Source organism: Fundulus heteroclitus, chromosome 19 (genome assembly GCF_011125445.2).
Source record: "Fundulus heteroclitus isolate FHET01 chromosome 19, MU-UCD_Fhet_4.1, whole genome shotgun sequence".
Taxonomy (NCBI): domain Eukaryota; kingdom Metazoa; phylum Chordata; class Actinopteri; order Cyprinodontiformes; family Fundulidae; genus Fundulus; species Fundulus heteroclitus.
The window spans coordinates 8,597,171-8,619,853 of NC_046379.1; the positions used below are offsets into that span (position 1 = coordinate 8,597,171).

The window sequence follows — 22,683 nt, forward strand, 5'->3', positions numbered from 1 at the left end:
GTGGAGCTACCCATTACTGAGCCCTTTTTTGAGACTTTGTTTTATGTTTGGAGGAGAATTGTACAGATGAACAGCTTATATTATTAAATTGTTGTTTTTGATAAATTGCCTGCTCAGACCTTTTTTCTGTCCCTTCAACTTCTTTTAGCATTGTTACGCTCTACCTAGACACTTCTTAACATCCAATAATGCAAATTCTTGTGTAGTGCTTGTGTACGCTGGGAGCCCAAAATTCAAGCGGGACACAGAGTTATAGTTTTTTCTTAAAATAGTTATTGAAAATGATGAAGATAACAGGCAGGCAAGAAAGGCTGGTGATTGAAGCAGGTTAAAAGGGTGCAGATTGTAGAAGCAGGCAGATGTCCAGATGATGTAGGCAGAGACAGGCTTGACCAGGTGCAGGGGCGGCTCTAGAAAAAATAGATTTTTTTTTCCAGGGGTGGTAACATTGTTTATATATATATATATATATATATATATATATATATATATATATATATATATATATATATATAAGAAAATATCTGTGTAGTGTATGGGTTCTGCTGTACAAAGTTCTATTTGTCTTCTAGTTAATGTACAGACCTGTACAGCACTGCTATTACTGCTCTATTTTATCAAAATACAGGAGCAATAAGGAAAAATGAAACCTAGTGTTTCAAATTTGAACAACAGTTACATGGGGATAGGTATACAGTATGCTGGTGTATTCTGCTCTATTTCCAGTCTGCTTCTCTTACTGGCTTCCATGTTTGCAGGCTGCTGCTTTTTGCTATGATATTGTACCAAATGCTATGCTCTGTTTTGGAAACCAGGGATCTGTCATGTGATTGGCTCAGGACCCTTAGCAAAAACAAGTTATTCAAGTGTACACAAATATACCTATTTCATACTTAAAATGATGCAGTGTACTTAAAGTTTACTTTTTATAAACTATCTTTTATATACTTAACAATAGTATAGTAAAGTATACTTAAAAGTATAAACAGAAGTCTAATATTAAGTATATCATTACCACGACTTAAGCTTATACTTAAGTATACTTAATAAAATTATTAAAAAGCTAATAAAATTAGCTTCAGCTATACTACTTTTTTCTGAGGAGAACCAGGAAGTAAACACGGGCTAAACACTGCAGCGAAGCATTTCCACGTCAAACTTCCTGGTTGAAAGGAGTTATTTCAACCATCTGATTAAGACAATTTTGATGGAGAGGACCGATTGTTTAAAGGGAACGTTACTTTCATTCCAGGTGAAAATGAGAATTATTTTGGTTAATTTTACATTACATTTTTTACTCATTGATCTCTTAAGGAAAACATTTTACCACACTGTCACAGAGCATGTGATTAGTGCAATACTTACTGCATTTAAATATTTACCACACTATCCATAGAGAAAATAATGTTAACCTTTTGGGTTTGAAAATTAGCCTACACATATTATTTAGAAAAACAAAACACTTGACTCATAAATGATACATTTGGGAGTAATTGCTATCGTTTTTTTCTTAATATTGCATCTATAAACAAACCAAAGCTAAATGTTTTGAATCAGAACACATAACATGGCAGAGAAGACGGAGGCTTACTGCTGAGCTTACTGTGTAGATGCGTTATATTTTCCTGGTTTATTGAGCAACACCTTTTCTGTTTACATGTACTGTAGAATCGGACCTGCTGCAGCAATCAAAATCAATGTGGTGATCTAAAGAACCTTTTCATGCATTTAGCTACTTTTGGAATGAATGTTGTGATTTTCACTGATACAAGCACCAGATATTTTTACACATTTCGATGCAAATCCAGCCGGAAGCTCTCAGAGAGGGTTCCTATTGGTGTCTATCTTTGCCAGAGCTCAAGTTGACCTGTAGCTCAGGTGATCGTCCCTCTGCTCTCTGTCCTTCATGATGACCTTGGTGATGCTCATTAGAATAAACCTCCACCTCACATCATGCAGGATGAATAATTGATGACTGTAATTTACTTAATCAGCTGATTCTGGGTCAGCATTCAGCTTTTACTGCTAACTTCAGCCTGGTTTATATCGGCGATGACGTGCCCAAAGAAGCAAACCCGCTTTCTTCATCGATATGCTGTTACATTGAGCGATGGCAGGGCATGCATTTCATACGACACTGGCTCCCCTCTCGCTTCCCTCCACTCAGACCTACACCGAGCCGGTGTCAGGTCACCTCATGCTGCATTCAATGCTGTCGGACAAAAGAGGTTCACACTCATAACATGCAAAATCCTGTTAACTATAGCTTCAATTCAGAGCTGCAGATCCGCCCCTAACCACGTGATATTTGACAGAAGCAGGCAGATAACCAGATGCAGTGTTTCCACAGGAAACACCTTGACGCAAGCGGTGAACACAAGCACTAGTGAGGCAGACTAGTGAGGGCAGGGCGAGAACAGGGCCACAGGATAAGCAGGCTGAGCGACACAAAGACTGGGGAACACACACGCAGGCAGCGAGAAGAGAAGAGACGTTCTGGCAGGGAGTCATTGAGTGAAGCAGGTATAAGTAGGTGGAGTACCAGGTGGAATGACCTGATGATTATTATTGGCAGCAGGTGACGCTGATTATGGAGAGTGGGTGGTGGCTGAGATGGGAACGGAAACAGGAAGTGATCGATCAGTCCAAAAACACAAACAACCCCTACTCATGACATTCTTGCAATTTTTCAACTGTTGTTTTGATTAGCAGTGTATCTTTTAAATCACACCTGCTTGACGGGCTGTCCACCCTCTTCCAATGTTTATGTTGGATCAGCGATTGGCTCTCCAGCAATCTTCTGGCTTTAAACGCAAAAAGAGACAGACACGTTGATAATGGCTCCTATTCACTTGCATTCTAAAATCAAATCTTTTCGTCTAGCAACCACATCAAATGTAAAAAAAAAAAATCTTGGACTACTCATAAGGTTCTTACTCACACATCGCGTCTTTTTCTTGTTCTCTTTTCTTTCATTTAGGAAACATCCCAGAGCAGATCTAGAGAGCATTATCAGTGCATTTGTGTCATGGCATTCTGCTTCTGATTATTTGTGTCAGCTTTTACCTAACTACTCTGCTGCTTGTAGCCTTAACAAGGAGGACAGGGCCTCTCAGTCTGTGGCTCCTGAACCACGGGAACAGCTTCCCCCCACAACTTAGATTGGTTGGTTTTTAAGAGAATCCGCAATGAGCAAAGCTATCAAAGTAAAATATTTATGATATAAGTTTTGTTTATTTGCGGAGGATGTATCTCTCTTAGAGAGACAATAACTCTAATTAATGGGTTTCAACAATTTCACACTACTACGTCAAATGGAAAAAATCAGAGGCCCTACCTATCTCCTTTAATATTCATCTATATCCAATCATTCCCTTACAGACTGGAGACATCAGGAACCTGGGCATCAATATTTTGAGTAGGCTGAATGAGCTGACACTTTAAATTATATCCCATTACTCAAATTAATAGAAGAAGACTGCATCCACCCGATGGATAATGCTCCCTTTCACAGTCATGGACGTGTCTGCAGTTGGTTCTCAGTAAAACAAGCTATATGTTCTCTATTATCCCTGTTAAACCACCCAGACCTGTTTCAAAAGCTTTGATTCTGTCATATTAAAGTTTTTATGGACATCTCCACGCATAAGTTTAAAAACTTTACAAAAGACTAAAAGTCTATGAGGATTGGAACTTCCAAACTTTTATAAATAGACCAATTACTTGGCACAAAGATTACACTATATGTGAAAACGAATTTAGAAAAAGCCATCACTCTATTAAATGATATGGGTAAATTAGTCTGTTAAAAAAATCATTGTAAAGGTATGGCATCTGCACAAGGTTCTAATATTGATTATGTTTTTTTTTTTTTTTTCAAAAACACTTCGGAGGCCTAAGAACTTGATAAGGTTGTCACAGATTAGGGTCCCAACCCGGAGACCATGGCCGGATGTCATTCCCCTTCTCTCCTCACCTGTTTTTCTGTTTGGCAACTGTTAAATAAAAAGACCACTAGAGCCACAAAAATAAAACAACACTTCTTTTCCCAAAAGCTTTCTTTCTACAGTGTCCTAGTATGACATTCTCAGAAAACATCCATTCTTGTTTATACCCACTTATCCATGCAGGGTTGCAGGTGCTTATCGCAGGCGGTGATTGGGTGAAACGTGGGATACACCTTAGACAAGTTGCCAGTCCATCACAAAGCAACACAACCAAACAACCATGCACACACTCAGCTAAGGGCAATTTGGAAAGGATTTTATTAATTAACAGGTGATTTTGGAATGTGGAAGAAAGCCGAAGTACCGGGAGAAAACATGCAAACTTCAGGGACCCTAGGTTTTAAACCCAGGACCTTCTTGCTGCAAGGCGATGTGCTCCCAACTGCAGCACTCTGCAGCCCTCTTGGGAAACAGACCTTTTAAAATAAATGCATGTCTGAGAGTCTTTGAAATTGGGAGTCAGCTTGACCTAACAGCGAAAAAAAAGGCTTTTCCCTCAATTTTTGACTATTAATCATCACTCACAGCATCAGTTAGAACCAAAAAGACTCACAAGTATAAAAATAAACAGCGTGCTCATATAGAATTAACTATCTAAGCAAACTATTTATTTAATCTGTGATGCTGTCCATAAAGAATAGCTGTATCCTAGAATACTCATGTTTTGAACCAACATGTGCTGCTGTTTGTCTAGAAATCTTGCTTGTGGTCCAAATAATCCATTATAAATCTCACACCAGCCTTCCTGAGCCAGTTTGGATTTGATTACACACATTCAGATAAAATCTTTCAGACTGAAAGACAGACAGAGAGAGAGGTAACTGCCTGTATTGCTGGTCTTGTTGCCATTGGAAACCTATCCAATCCAATCAGCAGAGCGATGACATGGCAAAGGTTAGAGTGTGTTATTAAAATGATGCCTGATCATCCACCTCCCTCCAGCTCTGATACAGAGCTGGTGATCTTTCATATATTAATTTATGGATGGTCATCATCGTTTACCAGCTGGAAGCCTACTGTGTTATGGTTTCCGCAAAGCCTGACACAAACACAGGGATTTGTTTCCAGTTGGGAGAACAGCATTTCCTTCAGATTTCACAGATGGTTTTGTGATATACTCTCCTGTGCTTTAAAATCCTCTGAACATCTTTGTTCTTCAAAGATTTAAAATTTCAAAGATACAGATTTATCCTAATGCCGACATTTTGAAAAAAAATTCTGGAACAAAATGTAGCAATGGGTGTATTTAATCAAGTGAAATTAAATTGATAAATGAAGACACAAAGTATCTTAGTTCCAGATTCTAACAGGGAATTAAAATACTTTTCTTCTTTTTTTATTAGGTCCTGATAACATGGTTTGGAGTTATTGTTAAAGGTTAATAGTGAATCACCGGCTTCAAGTCTGGGAGACCCTTCACTCTACAGCTCAATGTCTTCACATGAAATGCATAAAAGCGCTCCCCCTGCCTTAAAAGCCTTTCTTTTTGCTTCCCACTACAATCTGAGCCCATTCACCAAAACCACCTGTCTCTCCTCAAATATTTAAGTGACACAGAGCACAAAAAGATGGAAGAGGCTGTGATCTAGACTGCACCTTCAAAGGAAGAAGAGAGAGTGTCTCATATTTAATACATGCCCATGTCTCCATCAAAATTGCAGCAGATAATTGCACTCCAGCACTGTGTGTATTTCCTCTCTGTGTCTCTGATAGCTGCGCTCTGATACACATCCTTCAGATTGGATGCTCCCCCGCTGATTTTTCTGCATGATTGTTTGTGGATGTTTGTCTTTGCTGGTTTATTTGCGCTATTTCGAAAAGCTGACATGCAGAGTTGCTTCGGAAAGCTAAGCAGGAAATCGCTGCATTGTCCAAGTGACATGGGGATGTCTTGGCTAATTACATGGCTTCATGGAAAAATAATGCAAGTTAAAGGAATATTTACAATGTGGAAAGACGAGAGCTTTGTGGTCCCAGGATATTTTATCCTCTCAGTGCACAAATCGGGAGCATGCCCAATCATATCTAAGAAAAAAAAACGCATTCAGTATTTGATTTGCTTGCACAGGGTTTAGAATAAAATATCTTGTTTATCTGAAGATAACAGATCTTGTCAGCGATGTAGTAATGTATTTATGCGTTCACTTTTGTCCTACGACATGTGGAGCATTATGTCAGGCGGATTCTAAAAAAACAAAATGCAGAACTAAGGTTGCAAGATCACGTATGGAAGAAAACGTCAAGACTTTTATGAGAACCGCAATCTTCATAAACAGAAAGCAACGATTCGAAATGGGAGCTGGTGTGCAAAAATCCCCCCGAAAGAGTTGTCCCCATGTATGAACTCTGATTTTGGGGACAATCTTGAACAGGAGATAGTCTCCAAAGCTGACAGCCGGATCTGACAAACTCTTCATTCAAAAAGCAAGTTAGTTCCTGCTCTGGAGTACTGTGGAGTAATAGGGGGAAACAGAGCGAACTGGAGGTGCTTCCACTCAGATGGAGGGGAAGGTCTCTGTGATTTTGATGCAAACCTGGGATGGCACTCGCCTCAGGCAACAGCTGGATCTGACACTGACAGATGTGGCTTTGGCCACCCAGGTGTCACTCTGGGCCAAGCTGTGATCCCACAAAAAGCTCAATCTGCGGACAGAACCGGACAGGAGGGACATTATCAATTAAGATCAATGTTTAGTTTGTTCTTTCCTCTAACTTTAGGTGAATTTGTGTTGTAGGCAATGGGGACCTTCTATAAATTTTGGTAGGTTTTACAGTCCATTCAACATCTGAGATAACATCCATTTATTTAAAAAAATGCTTTGAATTTCCTTATGCTGCTGAATCTTGAAACTAGTTTTTATAAAAGAAGAAATATATACTTTATTCATCCAACGAAACGCTTCTGTTGGACCGGTAGATGGTACTTCTGTGTTGAAAGATTGGTTTCTTCGTTTTCTCATCACTCAAGTCATTTATTGGTTTCAAAATATTTAAATAAAACCTTTGGGTTGGGATTGAATTGACATGTTACTGCTTCCATTAAACGGTTTAATCGTGCAGGTGCTCCTCTGGCTTCCCTCTTAGAACACTGGGCCTCAGTAACACCTAATTGTCTGCTCTGCCTTTATTTCAGGAATACACAGTGGATGTCTTCTTCCGTCAGAGCTGGTTAGACGAACGACTGAAGTTCCACGGGCCAATGAACACCCTTCCTCTCAACAACCTGATGGCCAGTAAGATTTGGACCCCTGACACCTTCTTTCATAATGGCAAGAAATCTGTGGCCCACAACATGACCATGCCCAACAAGCTTCTGAGGATCATGGAGAATGGAACGCTGCTCTATACCATGAGGTAGGTGGCTTTTTATTCGTAGTTTCTCTTTTTAAAAGGTACCATCTTTGGTTATAAGCTGGTGTTTGCTCATAACATATTTTGCAAAGTCAACGATTGTCCACTGTCGCTACATGCTCATGCAGGAGGAGTGTATGCTGCAAGTCAATGACTCAATGCAATCTGCTGGGTTTACTTAGATGGAATTAGAATTGTCTTTGTAAAGTGCCTCAAGGTGATGTATTGTGAATTGATGCTGTGTGAATAAACTGAAATGCATTGAATTTACTTTGGTGGAGTCTTGGTGGTGAGCTTATTCCAAATTATAGTCAGTCTCCTGCAGCCATCAGACTTATTGTGGGACTTTTTTGTTTTGTAATCATTCCTCCTTGGTGCATTCAATGTTCTAATGTGAAGTTTTAGGGAGATCTACGGGCAGAAACGCAATATAACAGCCAAAAGTATATTTTATGTGTAAAATGTTACAAAGAATTGTTGAATGTGCCAGGTTGTCACATTACACTGCAAAAACAGAACTTAAAATAAGTAAAATGTTCTTAAAGTTAGTGTATTTATCCTTGATTTGGGCAGGTAAATAAGATTATCTGCCAATGGAATGAGTTTTTTGACCCCTAAAATAAGATAATTAGACATCCTGCACTTGAAATAAGATGATGGAGATGAGTTGTTCCTATTTTAAGTGCAAAAATCTTATTCCATTGGCAAATAGTCTTTTTTACCTGCTCAAATCAATGACAAATACACTTATTTTAAGTAAATTTTACTTATTTCCAGTTCCGTCTTTGCAGTGTAGTTGTCTGCGACACTTGGAGGGTTATCATGAGGTTGGTTAACTTAGGTTTGTGTACAGACTTTTGATTGTCTTCAGATTGGATTTAGTGATAAGAAAGCACATGATATTTTTTTTTATTTTGCTGCTACATTCCTGGCAAACAACAAATACTTATATTTATAATGTTTCTTTGTTGTTTTCTGTTTTTACTTGGAACCTTGCAATGCATTGTGAACGAGTAGTTGAATAATAATAAAGCCTGTCTATGTCTATGTTACACTAAAAGTAAATTATTATGTGAGCATTATTCGGAGCATTCAAAGCCTTAATGAGTTCCCCTTTTAGCCATTCTGCTGTAGATATGCTGCTGGGTTTTGGGTCATTATCCCGTTGATGATCCAATCTGGGCCAATGTCCTTACATTTAACTCCAAATACTTGGGTATAAAGAAGAGTTTACATTGGGCTTAATGCGTGCAAGGTGCCCAGAATCAGTAGAAACCCAAATCATCACCCCTCCACCAACGTACAGTTGGTGTGAGGTGATTTCCTTTGCTCGGTGTTCTCCAAACATGGCGCTTTTCCTTTTGACCAAACATTTCCACTTTGGTCACATTTCAACCTCAAGTCGGGGTTCTTTCAAATACAGAATTACACACCTAGGTCATGAGACCCAGATTAAGGTACAAAGTGACTGTGTTGATTCGCTGTTTAGTTTTCTTCAAATAAAGTGGTGTTTATTATTGTCAAACATCCCTACTTGGTCTCATCTTTCCAAAGGAGGCTTTCTCCTTCAAACCTTTCAAACAAGTTATACATGCATGGCCTTATTCTAATTTCTGTGTGATGAACTTTAACATTTAACATCCTAACTAACTCAAGTCAAGTTTGTTTCGATGTGCCTATGATGTTTTTATGTTTTCATAATGTAAAGCACTTTCAACCGCCTTGCTGCTGAAATGTGCTATATAAATATTCACTGGTTGTGAGACTTGTAAAAAAAATTAAACTGTATCAAGTGAAAACATCAATGCGCATCAAATAAGTTGGTCAATGGTCCTGTTATAAGGTCTGTAGAGTCTGAGATGGAGCTCTCTCAGAGGGTTGCGTGCTCTGATGATTAGGAGAATTCGTCCAGACCTTAAGTCCGGGGAAGGATGGAACCGTCTTAATGTTTTTTCACTCCCCATAGAAGCATTAACTTCAGGTAGTTTCCTGTTAATCCCTCCCAGATTGATGTATGGAAAAAGTTCATTCTCTAGGGTCATTGCAGACAACGTTCTACTCTATAGCCGTTACACCCATGATTAGTCATCTGCCGCATTTTCCTCCTTAAATGCCAGGGAAACAGTAAGAACAAACTTTTTTTCTGTGGTGTAGTTTTGTGTTTTTATGAATAGTGACGGAATATCATTCATTGTTCTCTATCTGAAGTTGGATTCACTTTGGTTGAATACTTTTTAAAGACAGGACTGCGTTTTATGACTTTTTGATCATTTCTAAACATTTAAACCATAACACATTTAGACTGAAACAAAGAATACTCATACTTTATCAGAATGGCATTCCTGGATCATAACATTAACAGTATGATTTTGCGTGTTGATCTGGCAGACAGTATCCTTGTAATTATGGAGAGTTTGCTCAGACAGACTGCATCTGTTTGCCAAAGGCAGCTACTGACCTTAGTGTTGGCAGCACATCCGGGTTCTGACAGAGTTAATTTAAGGACGCTGCACGGCAGCTTGTATCTTCACTTCAGATTGCACCTAATTTGCTTGTTATCCAGCAACAGCGGATGTTTTTCTAGAACACACTTGTCAGGAGGGCCACCATGACGACATCTTGTAAAAACGTAACCAATTTTAAGCTATATTCAGTTATCTTTTTGGGCTCACCATGCTACCACGCCTCATCAACAGTTAATAGCTCTACATGACACTGCAAAACATTTCTGCAAACCTCTTGGCTGTGATCTAGCGATGATGCCGAGTGACAACAGGAGCCGTGTCTCCTGCTCCAGCAGGATGTGCAACACAGACTTCCAAACACACGCTTCATGAAGATATTTGTGTTTCTCGGCAGGTTAACAGTTCAGGCTGAGTGTCCCATGCATCTGGAGGACTTCCCCATGGACTCACATTCATGTCCCCTCAAGTTTGGCAGCTGTAAGTGTTAAAATCTAGACTGCAGCATACTCACAGAACTAATGTATGGAGGACAGATGGATGGATGGATGGATGGATGAATGGATGGATGGATTAATGGATATATGGATGGATGGATTAATGGATGGATGGATGGATGAATTGTGAAGACATCGTTTTGTATGCTACAATAAAGTAATTTTGTATAAACCTAAAGTGACAAAAGTCGTTAACATGTTATGTACTAAATAAAATTAAGGATTTGTTACAAACCTAAAACTGTAAAATACAAACTGAGAAAAGGAACAGCATCTAAAAACAGTTGATAAACTGTAAACAGGAACAACAGGAGTAAAAGATTAATGCAGTGGGTGTGTCCGGATTCTGGGGCTGGGGCTGCATCCTTCGCAGGACCCGGCCCACATAGACCGGGTTCTACATCGACCGCAGAAATGACTGGATGGTCTAGCCTTACCTCAGCGTAACGTCTGCAGCCTAGCAAGCGAGACAGCATTAAGCACGGCTGTGAAGCCGAACTAACGGAGCCGAAAGGCTGATCTCGCCGTCTCCACTAAATACCTGCATGGGTTTTGTGTTCCCCTTTACATGTCTTCATGTTTGTTTAAACTGTTCCTCTTTTGGTATTTCTTTTTACTCATTCATCAATCAGCTATTTGTAGTTCAAAGTAATTTATATGTTCATAGATATAAAAACATACCACCAAATAAAATTCATCACATATACTATTTGTTTATTAGTAATATGTTTAACCAATTAGACCCTAACCCCAATTTCTGAACAATGTCCATATCTCTTTATTTGTATAGAAAATAATAAAGTAACCAAACATTAGCATTAGATATCATCAGACTGAATTACTCCAGCTTTTAACTCTTTGCAGAAAGCCAGCGGAGCTTTAAAAACAGCGTCGTAGGAGAAAGGCGCTCTGTCTCAGCATGGCAAGTCTGGACCGCCCGGCCGATCACCCGCAAGCCAGCGAGGCAAGCCGGCTGTGCGAGAGCGGGGATGTCTGAATGTGTCCGAGCACTTTTAAAATTAAGCAATATGTCAATACACCGCAATGAATCATGGGATAGAATTATCCACAATGGATACGCCGGATCCATTCTTCAAATCTGAGGAAAAGAAGGCTGCATTTGTGGGCCGCATGTGAAGGACCCATCGAATTTGGACAGCCTTCCGCTCATCGCTGTGATGTAACCGGCCTTCAAATTCGGCCTAGAAAGGACGCAGCCCCTGAACCTGGACAGACCCGTGGCTTGTAGATGGGAACTGTAACACTTTGGTTGTCTGAGTTAGCATTGGATTCAAAATATCAAATTCAGAAACACCTACACACACCAGGCCAACTATGGAAAATATACTTTTGGCTTATTTGTTCCTAAACCTACAGTTAGCACATCATACATTGTATCCTTTTAAATATTTCCAGGGTAAAGGAAAGAGTTACTTGCACAAACTGAACTATGAAAGAAGGATTATCAAAACCATAATTGTTGGATTTAAAGTGTTGTTTTGAAAAGATCAAAACTAATAAAGAATTTTCATTTATATTCTTTCTGAGGTGCTGATTATAAATAACTGGCTTGCTGGTTCTTGTGTATTTGATCTCTGCATCAGATGCCTACACGAAGACAGAGGTAACTTACATCTGGACGAGAAATGCCTCCCAGTCAGTAGATGTGGCGGATGATGGATCTAGACTCAACCAGTATGACTTGGTGGGCCAGACTGTTGGGAAGGAGACCATTAAATCCAGTACTGGTAAGCTCCATTCACATGCACCTTATCAGTCAAACAGGAGGAGGCAAATAATCATGCTGGTGATTCTTATAAAAGGATTATTTTATTCTGTGAACCCAAAATCCAAGAGTTTACATACTTCCTCAGTTAATATGCATCCATTCCTATGTTGTAAATGTTTTAAAAGTATTTTTTCTTTTAGTTAAAGCTATTCAAAATGTCTAATGGTCTTTCTCCCAACACCTAAAATACATTCTGAATGAACAGTTTTGTCCAAATGTTACTGCAAACATGACTTTAGGCCAGACCCGGCGCCACAAGGGGGCGCACTGGGGTGCCGCCCCCTCAAAAATATAATAATTAATATGCAAACAGTGGCGGTTTTTAGCATGGGCGAAACCAGGCAGCTGACATGGCACGAGCTGTTAAGAAAAAAAAAAGAAATTAAAAATAATTTATGCCCCTAAAGCGGTTCCTCATTATCTATCATATCACTGTGTGAGGAATTGGCGCCTCTTACAGCTGCAGGCGACCCTGCTTGCTGTGAGAAGGTGTTGCACACTGCACAGGTGTTAAAAGGCTGTGTGGGCTTATGAGACGAGGAAAGCCCCTGGGGAGGAGGAGTTCGCCTCTGGATCGCTCAAATGGAGCGGGAAACGGGGCTGTGGAGGATCCACTCAACAGTGCAATTGTCTAACGGAATTAGTGGCTAAAGTCACACCAAGGGGCGGCGCGGCCGGCGGTGATACGCGAGCACGAAACCGCCCTGCCTAAGTTAGAAGAGTTCACACTTTGTTACTTGAACCAAAGTTGTTTATTGTAGTCAGTGGCGGTTCTACAATGAATTTACTCCCCGGTGCGAGACCCCCTCCAAGTGCCACCCTCGTATTGTTTTTCAGAGAAAGTCAATGCAGGCCCAGGGGCAGCTGTGGCTAAAATTCAGCCCTGAGCCTGGTTTGGAGAGGCCTTTCATCCAGTCACACAAGTGGAACTTTTTCAACAATTAAAAACGTGTGTATGTATTTAGTGATATAAATAACAACAATTTTCAGTGTAAAACTTTACAAAAAAGCAGATTATCATAAAATTCAAAGCAAACATTAAGGAAAAAACTACAGCTACATCCTGGAACACAAGCTAGCCATTTCAGCCCATTTGCTATAAGATGTTTTTAAAAAGCCTTGGTTTGGACTGCAATCCTTGGATCTCAAGAGGTTTATTAATATAATTCAATGCAAACACCTGTTACCACCCCAGCCCTGCACATCTAACTAGCACTGTTTTTTAGGTGGTTCCAGCTCCTTCTCCTCCTCTTTCTCCTGTCCCTCCTCATCTGCCTCATCCTCCTCCTCCTCCTCACGCCTATGACTGGCATTATTATGTCCCTCTGCATCAACTCCACGACTGCAACCGGCCTACTCAGTTACAAACACCAATAACGGCAACAATAACGAACATTATAAAATGTACAGTGTAAGAACACAAATTAAATAAAAATAAATAAATAAAATAAGAAAAGCTCTAAACACACAAACACAGTAAGGTATTAGTCAAATAATTTCTATTTTTCTGGAGTTTGTAAAACACAGTTAACATAAAAACACAACAGGAAAACAGGTTGTAGCCTATACTTACTAAATTATTATCCACAAATAATGTCATTCTCCTCCTGGTCTGCCAGTATGGTTTGACATTCGATCATTTTAGAGTAATTATTTACACACATATAGGCAAGGCAAGGCAAATTTATTTATATAGCACAATTCAGTACAGAGACAATGCAAAGTGCTTTACATGATTAAAATATAGGAAAATAAAACAGAATAAAAGCAGGTATAGGAATAAAATGAAGAAACAAAATAGAACATTAAAAACAGTTGGACTAAAAAAAAAATTAACTAATGATGTTTCAGTAGAACAGTTTAACTAGAACAGTCAAAGGCAATCTTAAACAAATGTGTTTTGAATCTTGATTTAAAGGAACTCAGGCTTTCAGCACTTTTACAGTTTTCTGGAAGTTTGTTCCAGATAAGTGGAGCGTAGGAACTAAATGCTGCTTCTCCTTGTTTAGTTCTGGTTCTAGGTATGCAGAGCAGGCTGGAGCCAGAAGACCTTAGTGGTCTGGAGGGTTGATGCACTGACAAAAAGTCTGTGATGTATTTGGGTGCTAAGCCATTCAGTGATTCAGAGACTAACAGAAGTATTTTAAAGTCTATTCTATGCATATGGTATACCCCTTAATGTTCTGTGTGCCCTGAACACATCCTAAACACAAACATAACATCTGCCAACTCTGGGAAGGGATGATATAGTCATGTAACCTGCGGCAGCCATGCTGCTCTGTGTCGTCTCCTGCCTGGCTGACGGTAATCACGCTGACCTCGGCCCATCCAGGTGAAGACTGCAGTCCCGCATTGAAAAATACGCCGGTAAAAACCGGCGTATTTTTAAAAAAAACTTTTTAAAAAAAACTTTTGCCACCTGCTGCCTCAAAAAACATAACTACTGTGCCACCTGTGGCCGCGAGGGCGACGTTTCCCCCGCTCATCCCCCGAACCTCCCTATGGCCCCCCACCTTGAGCCTACAGCCTGTCAGCCTCTGTGCAGTGTGCATGGCTGCAGCATCTTCTCACATCAAGCAGGGCGCCTGCAGCTGCAAGCGGCGGCAATTCGCCAATTCCTCACACCACGATATGATAGATGACGAAAAAGCACTTTTGGGGCGCAGATGATTTTTAATTTCTCTTCTGTTTTAAGTGCTTGTGCTGCGTCCGTGCCAAAAACCACAATTGATTTTAGGCGTTGGTTGTTGCAAACGTGCATTTAATGTTTTAACGTAAACACAAGCTCTGAATATGTCTGCTATAGTGTGTAACGATGTATTTGACATTTAGTTTTGTTTCTGGAAAATGAATTATAACCTATCCATCCATCAATTTTCCAACACGCTTATCCCTTTTTGTGGTCGCGAGGGGGGCTGGTGCCTATCTTCATCTGTCAATGGGCGAGAGGTGGGGATACACCTGGACAGGTCGCCAGTCTATCGCAGATAAATTCTAATCAAAATTGTAATCTTCTTTAATTTTTTAGTAGAGTTAAGGACTTGCCTCCCCACTGTGCATGACACTCCTCCCCCTCTTGTTTGTTCCCCTAATGCCGGGCCTGCTTTAGGCGTTCCAGCCCACTCCAGTGTGGGCTTGCTGACATCCCCTTTTTTGCTTTCTGATCTCTCTAACATTCTCTCTTAGGATTAAAACAGGCTGTCGTCCGCTCTTCATAGTCATTCATGCCTGAGATTTCCCCGGTTTACTAAAACAGCTACAAACCATCAAATAGCCTGTTCTCCCATGACTTGCTGTTGAGAACAGGCAGTACTACAGTCTATGTTTCCACTGTGTGATGGTCTATCCCATATGCTCCCAACCCCAGAGAAATGGACCCTACCTCAGGAAAAGGTTAACATAAGGCCTTTTTCTGATCATTTGTAGGCGGCATTTTTTTTTTACGTAACTGTATTGTAAAGGTGGTCAACAATTTCCAAAGAAATCAGCTGTTATGGTTCTTGACCTAGTGAGCTCTCAGGGTTCAGCGATTGAGTCTTTCATGATATTCTACTCCTCTGTGGCCCAAATCTTTTCAAACTGTTTTTCGAGGAACACGATTTTTATTCTGTTTACCATATGTTGTTCATCTGGAGATCCTCTAATCGCCTATATGCTTAGTCTTCCGTGAATATAGTAGGAGCCATATTTTTTCTCACATGTGTCATAGGCTCACGTGGAGGGTTTGTTTTTACACTGTACAAAATGCAATTAATGGGACAGTTTTTTAGAAAGGTTCTTTAATTAATATTAAAGAATTTCTGCTCAATAATGTAGTCCTCGATTCTAACATTCTTTTTTTTTTTTTTTTTTTTTTTTTACACATTTATGTTTCATGTGTATATATTGTATATATACTCAACTAGCAGCCACTGTGGGTGGGCGCAGCGGGGAGGAAAAGGGATCTTCTTATCTCAATTTGCATTGAAGGTCTTCTGCTTTGAGATTTTCCGGGGTCCTGAAGTGTTTTCTTTTATCAGTTCTCTTTTCATGGGTCTAAATTGGCTTGTTTTCAAGTGTTGAAGCAAACAAGAAGATTGAAGGATGGACATCATCCCAGGCTGTATTTCACTCTGCAGGCAGAAAACAACTTAGTAAATTTTCTGCAAACCATAGATATAAATGCAGCCAGAAACACCAATAAGTAAATATCAAATACACCAAAGTTCCTGTATATGTGGATACCATTATATCAAGAGCAGGTGGAATGATCAATAAGTGATAATTATTATATACTACATGTTTTTCCTCTTTCTTCTTCATATGAGAGCGTATTAATATGCAAAGTGGACCTGTGTGTTCCTGTGGCTCTCAGGTGAATACACAGTGATGACCGCTCACTTCCACCTGAAGCGGAAGATTGGATACTTCGTAATCCAGACGTATCTGCCTTGTATCATGACGGTCATCCTCTCTCAGGTCTCCTTCTGGCTCAACCGGGAATCGGTGCCAGCTAGAACGGTGTTCGGTGAGTACTAGAGTCTTTATGCCTGTTATTTATGTGAAATAACATTTTAGAGATTGGAACTTTTGAGATAGGCAAATAACCCGATAAGCATGTGATGTTTTCCAGATCTTGAGGTCTGTAGGTGATACACACATGTGACTATAAGCGGTATAGGCAAATGCAAGGGGCGCCATGGATTCACACCATAATTTCACCTAGGGTGCCAGAAAGGCTAGAGCCTTTGATTGTGTTGATAGTGAATAAAAAGATGCAGGTTGTTAGTGATTTAAACCTAATCTTTCTTCCTTCTGAGAAAACTGAATGTGCATGGCAGAGAATGATCATGAAAGAGAAAGCACATTAAAACCCTTTACAACTTGTCTGCACCAAGCGTGTGCACAGCAGGAAAGCAACAGAGCAGCAGCTGCAGTCGTTTTCTGCATCTAAACACTAACTATTTAAATAAAGGGTAAGTTTCACCTCGATTCTGTAGTGGAAATGATGTTTTTTCACCAGAAATCTCCCATTTTATATATATAATGATAGAACTGAATAGAATTGAAATTTAGATATGCATCTTGTATCTGTCAAATAATTAAGCAATAATATTAAATTCCTGGCACCGTATATTTCTTGTATATGTTCCTCATCTTTGTATAAAATAACCACATATGACGCCCAATATAAATATTTATGTGTGCAGGCATTTCAATTCATAACATTCCTGAGTTTGTAATGTAATCAAGCAAAAGGCAGTATTTAGTTGATAATTTCCATTCTTAAAAAAAAAAAACATCCAAACAAACCAGGCTAACCAATGTGAAAATGTAATTTTTAATGCCACCATGTGAATGCATTTCAATTGAGTTTCCTGTTTCCAAAAACAACAGTTTCTTAGGGTCATGTTGCAGCTTTAAAACATTAACTAGCAATTAATAGCCAACCAAAATACCAAAGCATGAAAGGGGCTTAAAAAAAGTTAAATTCAGCAAAAGCACCTGAAACCAGATGTAGCTGCTTCAGAAATTTTGAGAACGGATTTAAACATGTCTGCAACTGCTGCCGGAAAACCACCAAATAGGAGACATCCTGCACTATAATGACTTTGTCAGTATTTAAGACTAAATCAGATAAGAAGTCTGGGAACTGATCTAAAAACTGAGAGTAAGGGCCAGGTGGAAAATACAAAACAACAAACAGAAGTGGTTTTATTGCTTTGCAGATTGGATAAGGGAAACTAAGTTTTTTTTAAGTTTACAATTCTTTTGAATGCTCAAAAGAATTGTAGTTATTAATTGGCCTGGGACTAAAAAATAAATCAGACTGAAAGATGGTTGCTCCTCCTCCTCCTCGTCCTGTATTTCTGGGAATGTGGATTTTTTTTAATGTGTCCTGTCTGGCTGTTTAGCATTAAGAATTGCTGTCTTAATGCCAAAGACCTTGTGTTGTCAGCATTTCGGAGAACTAATAAATTTGGCCAGATTCCTAGAAAAAAGAGCTGCACCATCCAAAGTGGGATGGATGCCATCTTTCCATATGAGACCAGGTTTTCCCCTGAAAGTTTGTCAGTTATCAGTGTAGCCCACATTGTTTGAAGGACACAACTTAGACAACCAGTGGTTGAATCACAACATGCAGCTAACATGCCATCACTGGTCAGATCAGGCAGGGGACAAGTGACCGTTGCAGAGTCCAACATTGTTTGGGCAAACTTACACACCGAAGCAACACTTACTTGTGTTTTGTGGCTCCAGAATGTTAGCAACACTACCTTTAGGTCTGTTGACATTTGGGGTCTGCTTATTCTGAGCACATATGCCAGAGAACAGATGTCCAAACCCTCTGTTTTCATTACTGTGTGTTTCTTTTCAGGCGTGACCACAGTTCTCACAATGACAACCCTGAGTATCAGTGCCCGTAACTCGCTGCCGAAGGTGGCCTACGCTACTGCAATGGACTGGTTCATCGCCGTCTGCTACGCCTTTGTCTTCTCTGCGCTCATTGAGTTCGCCACAGTTAACTACTTCACCAAGCGAGGCTGGGCCTGGGATGGAAAGAGTGTTGTCAACGACAAGGTAAATATGTGAACAATTAAAGACACCCCATGAAATGTTGAGTTATTGAATTAGAAATGCTCACATTGTAAAATCTACTCTTGTTTTTATTTATCCGATCTGTTGGTAGCTACACAGCAACGATAACCTTGTTTCACTCATTAAACAAAAGTGGGCAGTTGTTTTAAACGTCCAACACTTGCAGACTATTTTGTGGACAGTGGAATGCTTTAACATTATTTTGAAACCTTTTAAAAACGTCTTACCAGACTCATGAGCTGCTCCAGTCCTCTTTTTGTAATGGCATTGATGTTCACTGTGACTTCAACATGAACATGGCCAAGCTAAACATCTGAGCTTTAATTAGGACAAACAGAATGGTTGGTAGTGGTGATTGAACAATGTAAACTTGATGTTATCGCTGTTCTGTAAATTTCAGTAATTGTAAGTGGAAATAAATATGGAGATCTATCTCTCACTGGGCAACAGGTGGGGAATATCCTAGTAGGGCTGGGCAATATATCGAGATTTAAAAAATATTGAGATTTTTTAAAAAGAGATAAAAGATAAGACTATATCATTTATATCGAGATGATCTATATGTTGCGTTATCCCCATGGTTTCCGCTACATGTATTTGATCGTGGCGTACTGCCACACCAAAATAAAAGCCGCCCACACTCATTCTAATCATAATCAGAGGTTAAAATTAAGTTAAATATCATGAAATGTTAACATTTACTTTATTTTGAAAAATAAGCCCCCCTGGCTCCTCTGTTTCGCTGTGAAGCGGCTTCTGAAGCTACTGGTGGCTACTGGGTGCTGCGCTGTACTCGAAGGAAAACTAGAGACGACAATCTAGTGTTTCCAACTTAGCGACTCTGTCATTATATTTTTCAGCTGTTTCTCATATTTATCCACAGCTGTTTGTTAAACAATGTGCCTGTGAGACATTTGGGATTAAGGTTTGATTCAGACATGCCTCTTTACAATTACTTTTCGAAAACTAAAACATATTGAGATAAATATTGTATATCAGCATCCAGCCTAAAATAATCAAGATATTATTTTTAGTCCATATTGCACAGCCCTATCTCCTAGTATTGTTCACATAAGCAAAACTCTCACATAAAGAAAATAATCTATCCTGAACTCCTAATATTCATCAATAAATAGGTTATATTCCTTGCTATGAAGAAAACTTACAACTATGTTGTAACCTACACGCAGAAAAAAGAAGCAGCTGTCATGAAGAAAAACAACGCCTACGCTGTAGCTGTGGCAAACTACGCGCCCAACATCACCAAAGATTCAACGCTGCCCACGATCTCAAAGCTCACCCTGAACGAGCCCAACAAGATCACAGCGGAGATGAAGCCTGAGCAGAACAAGAAAACCTTCAACAGCGTCAGCAAAATCGACCGCATTTCTCGCATCATGTTCCCTGTGTTGTTTGGTACCTTCAATCTGGTCTACTGGGCCACCTACCTGAACAGAGAACCAGTCATCAAAGACCTGGATCCGTCCAAATGAGCAGCAGAGACCCAGTACAACAACACACCCCACATTCAGGACAATAACATTTATTTATACCTGTTTGGTGCGTTTTTTTTTTTTTTTTTGTTCAGGTTATGGACAGCTCTCTTGTCTTATTACTGGATACAGTGTTTTAATGGAAATAGGTACACATTTTTAGTTTAGAGCAATCCGAAATTTCCTCAAATATTTGCTTTAAAATATGATACTATGCTGATACTATATAGAATACAGCATTAACCAGGATAACTGAAATGCTGCAGAGTAGTGTCATGCAGTTCCCTTCAGGTTCAAATGAGTGATTTCTCTTTACATTTAATTGTTTTACAAAAGCTCTGATAAAAATCACTGTCCGCAGCCTGCTTGGAATCAATCAGCAGAAAGACGAGGCAGTCATGTGTTTAAGGCCCCGTCCATACGGGGAGGAGATAAGTTTCAAAATGCCGGTTTTGTTTTTCTGTGTGTACATGCGCGCTACATCTGTTCCTAAATGATTATGTCGTAACTACGCCACTCTCTGTAACCTGCATGCACCTCACTCTCGCAGATACCAACAATCTTGGCACCGTCACGCTGAGGCAAATACCATGCTCATCTTTGTTTAGATGGGGCCTTAGATATATGGCGGTTTGAGTGGTTTAAAGGAGTAGGAACTCCCAGTAAAAATACTACAAAAATCACTGGAAATATCTTATTATTTTTATTCAAATACTGCCCCAACACATCCAATTGAGACAATCAAAAAACATGACCACTGGGTGAATTGTTTATACTAAATTGCCACTTGGAGTGAGTGTGTCCCTGTGTGCCTGCTAGTTCTTTTTGTCTCCTCAGTACAGTAACAGATATAACATTTATTTTTCTCACTTAAGACCAAATGTTTCACGTTTTAGATTAGTTTGGTTTACCAGCACCGGTTCACAACAAATCTCATCCTGAGATGCTTTACAAAATAAACAGATCCCACTAATATACAGAAATACTTGGACAATTACATATATCATATAGACCGATTTAAAGTTAAATAGATTAATTTCAGTTTGATCCTTGCAAATAAACAATAAGTCAAGTTCAGTTTATGTTTTCTACATAAGGAAACACAGCCGAAGTTAACTTTGCAGGAATTCCTCATACATATGGGGAAAGTGGAAAGAAAAACTCCCTTCTTCCACATTTAATTGCTCCATTGACAACATTTGATTAAATGAAAGAACAAATCTGGATATATAATTAAGACTATAAATGAAGCCCAGTGTTCTTCTGTGACATCGTATGAAAACCAAAAACAAATCAGCCAAAATATTAGACATTTATGGACTTCCACAAGTCTAGTCCATCCTTGGGTACAATTTTTAGATTCTTAAAGGCGACATGTTCAAACTGTTACATGCAAGTACAAACAAAGTGGGAATGCCCAGCCATTATACCATTTTGGAAGGTAAAAAATGTGTGAATCAACCCACGAACAAAAACAAGAGACTTTAAAAAAATGGTGGCTGAATAACTAATAGTATTAATATTCACAGTGAAATGGGTCTTGTATTCATATAGGTTGAGAGGCCCCTCATCAAGGAAAAAGTCAAAACATAAAACATAAAAGCCAGATCACAGTTTGTAAATAAACTCGGGAGACAAAGATCTTAATTACTGGAGACAATTACTGTGGTCTGATGAGACTAAAATCGAAGTTTGCGGCCACAAGGACCACGGTTACATTTAGAGGAAAACCTGTGAGCCAGGGAACAAAATAAATGACTTAAGATTAGTGTATGATGTGGAAATATTGAAGTAAAAGTTTCAGCGCAAATGGGTCTGTCAAAGAGTCAATTACTTAAACATACTGCCAAATTAGTTGTAAAGTGTCTTAAGTAAAAAACGTCAGTGTGTTGGAGTGGTCAACACAAAGTTGTGATCTCAGTCACAGACAATTTGTGGTCAGAGATTAAAACTTGATTTTAAACCAGGAATTGTGGCACAATATTATGAAAAACATTTGTTCTGGCATTTTGCAAAAATAAATAATTTTTACAGACATAAAATGAGAATTTTATTTAGGTTTTACATCAGTGAGAACAAAAGGCTATGTGTGTTTTTATATAATTTTTAAATATCTAATTTCAACCAACTGTTGCCCTGTGGAAGTGTTGTTACCAGTGTGTATCTAAAAAGTGGACAAAAAGAGACTCTCTTGAAATTCACAGTCATTTAAGAAGCTCAGATACAAAATATCTGTTCAAATACACAAAGTCCATGCCTACTTCTTCAAAAGACCGGAGTTTATTTTATCCAATTTACTTGTGATTATATCTTAAATTAAACACTACAAACGTGCCGTAATTGTAACTTGGTAAAAGTGATGCTTGGTGAGAACTGCAAAAGAGAAAAGGAAAGGTCTACATAATGTAGTAGTGATCCAAAAAGGGTTTTCATTCACAACCTAAATGTAATGAGCTGCCATTTCAACTGTGATCAAAGTGTAGGTAGAAATAAGTTTAGAGACTT

General features: G+C 39.2%; 1 protein-coding gene across 2 annotated transcripts in view; it reads left to right on the forward strand.

Annotated features, from left to right (window-relative positions):
* gabra2a (gamma-aminobutyric acid type A receptor subunit alpha2a) overlaps positions 1-21,250 on the forward strand; it is a 36,608-nt gene extending 15,358 nt beyond the window's left edge. For both annotated transcript variants that reach the window (XM_036151060.1, XM_036151061.1), the window contains exons 5-10: positions 7,141-7,361; positions 10,218-10,300; positions 11,922-12,065; positions 16,461-16,613; positions 18,465-18,667; positions 19,876-21,250. In XM_036151060.1, coding sequence (XP_036006953.1) covers positions 7,141-7,361; positions 10,218-10,300; positions 11,922-12,065; positions 16,461-16,613; positions 18,465-18,667; positions 19,876-20,178 — 1,107 coding nt within the window. In that variant the 3' untranslated portion in view covers positions 20,179-21,250. The remainder of the gene's footprint in view (positions 1-7,140; positions 7,362-10,217; positions 10,301-11,921; positions 12,066-16,460; positions 16,614-18,464; positions 18,668-19,875) is intronic.
* The last annotated feature ends 1,433 nt before the right edge of the window (positions 21,251-22,683 follow it).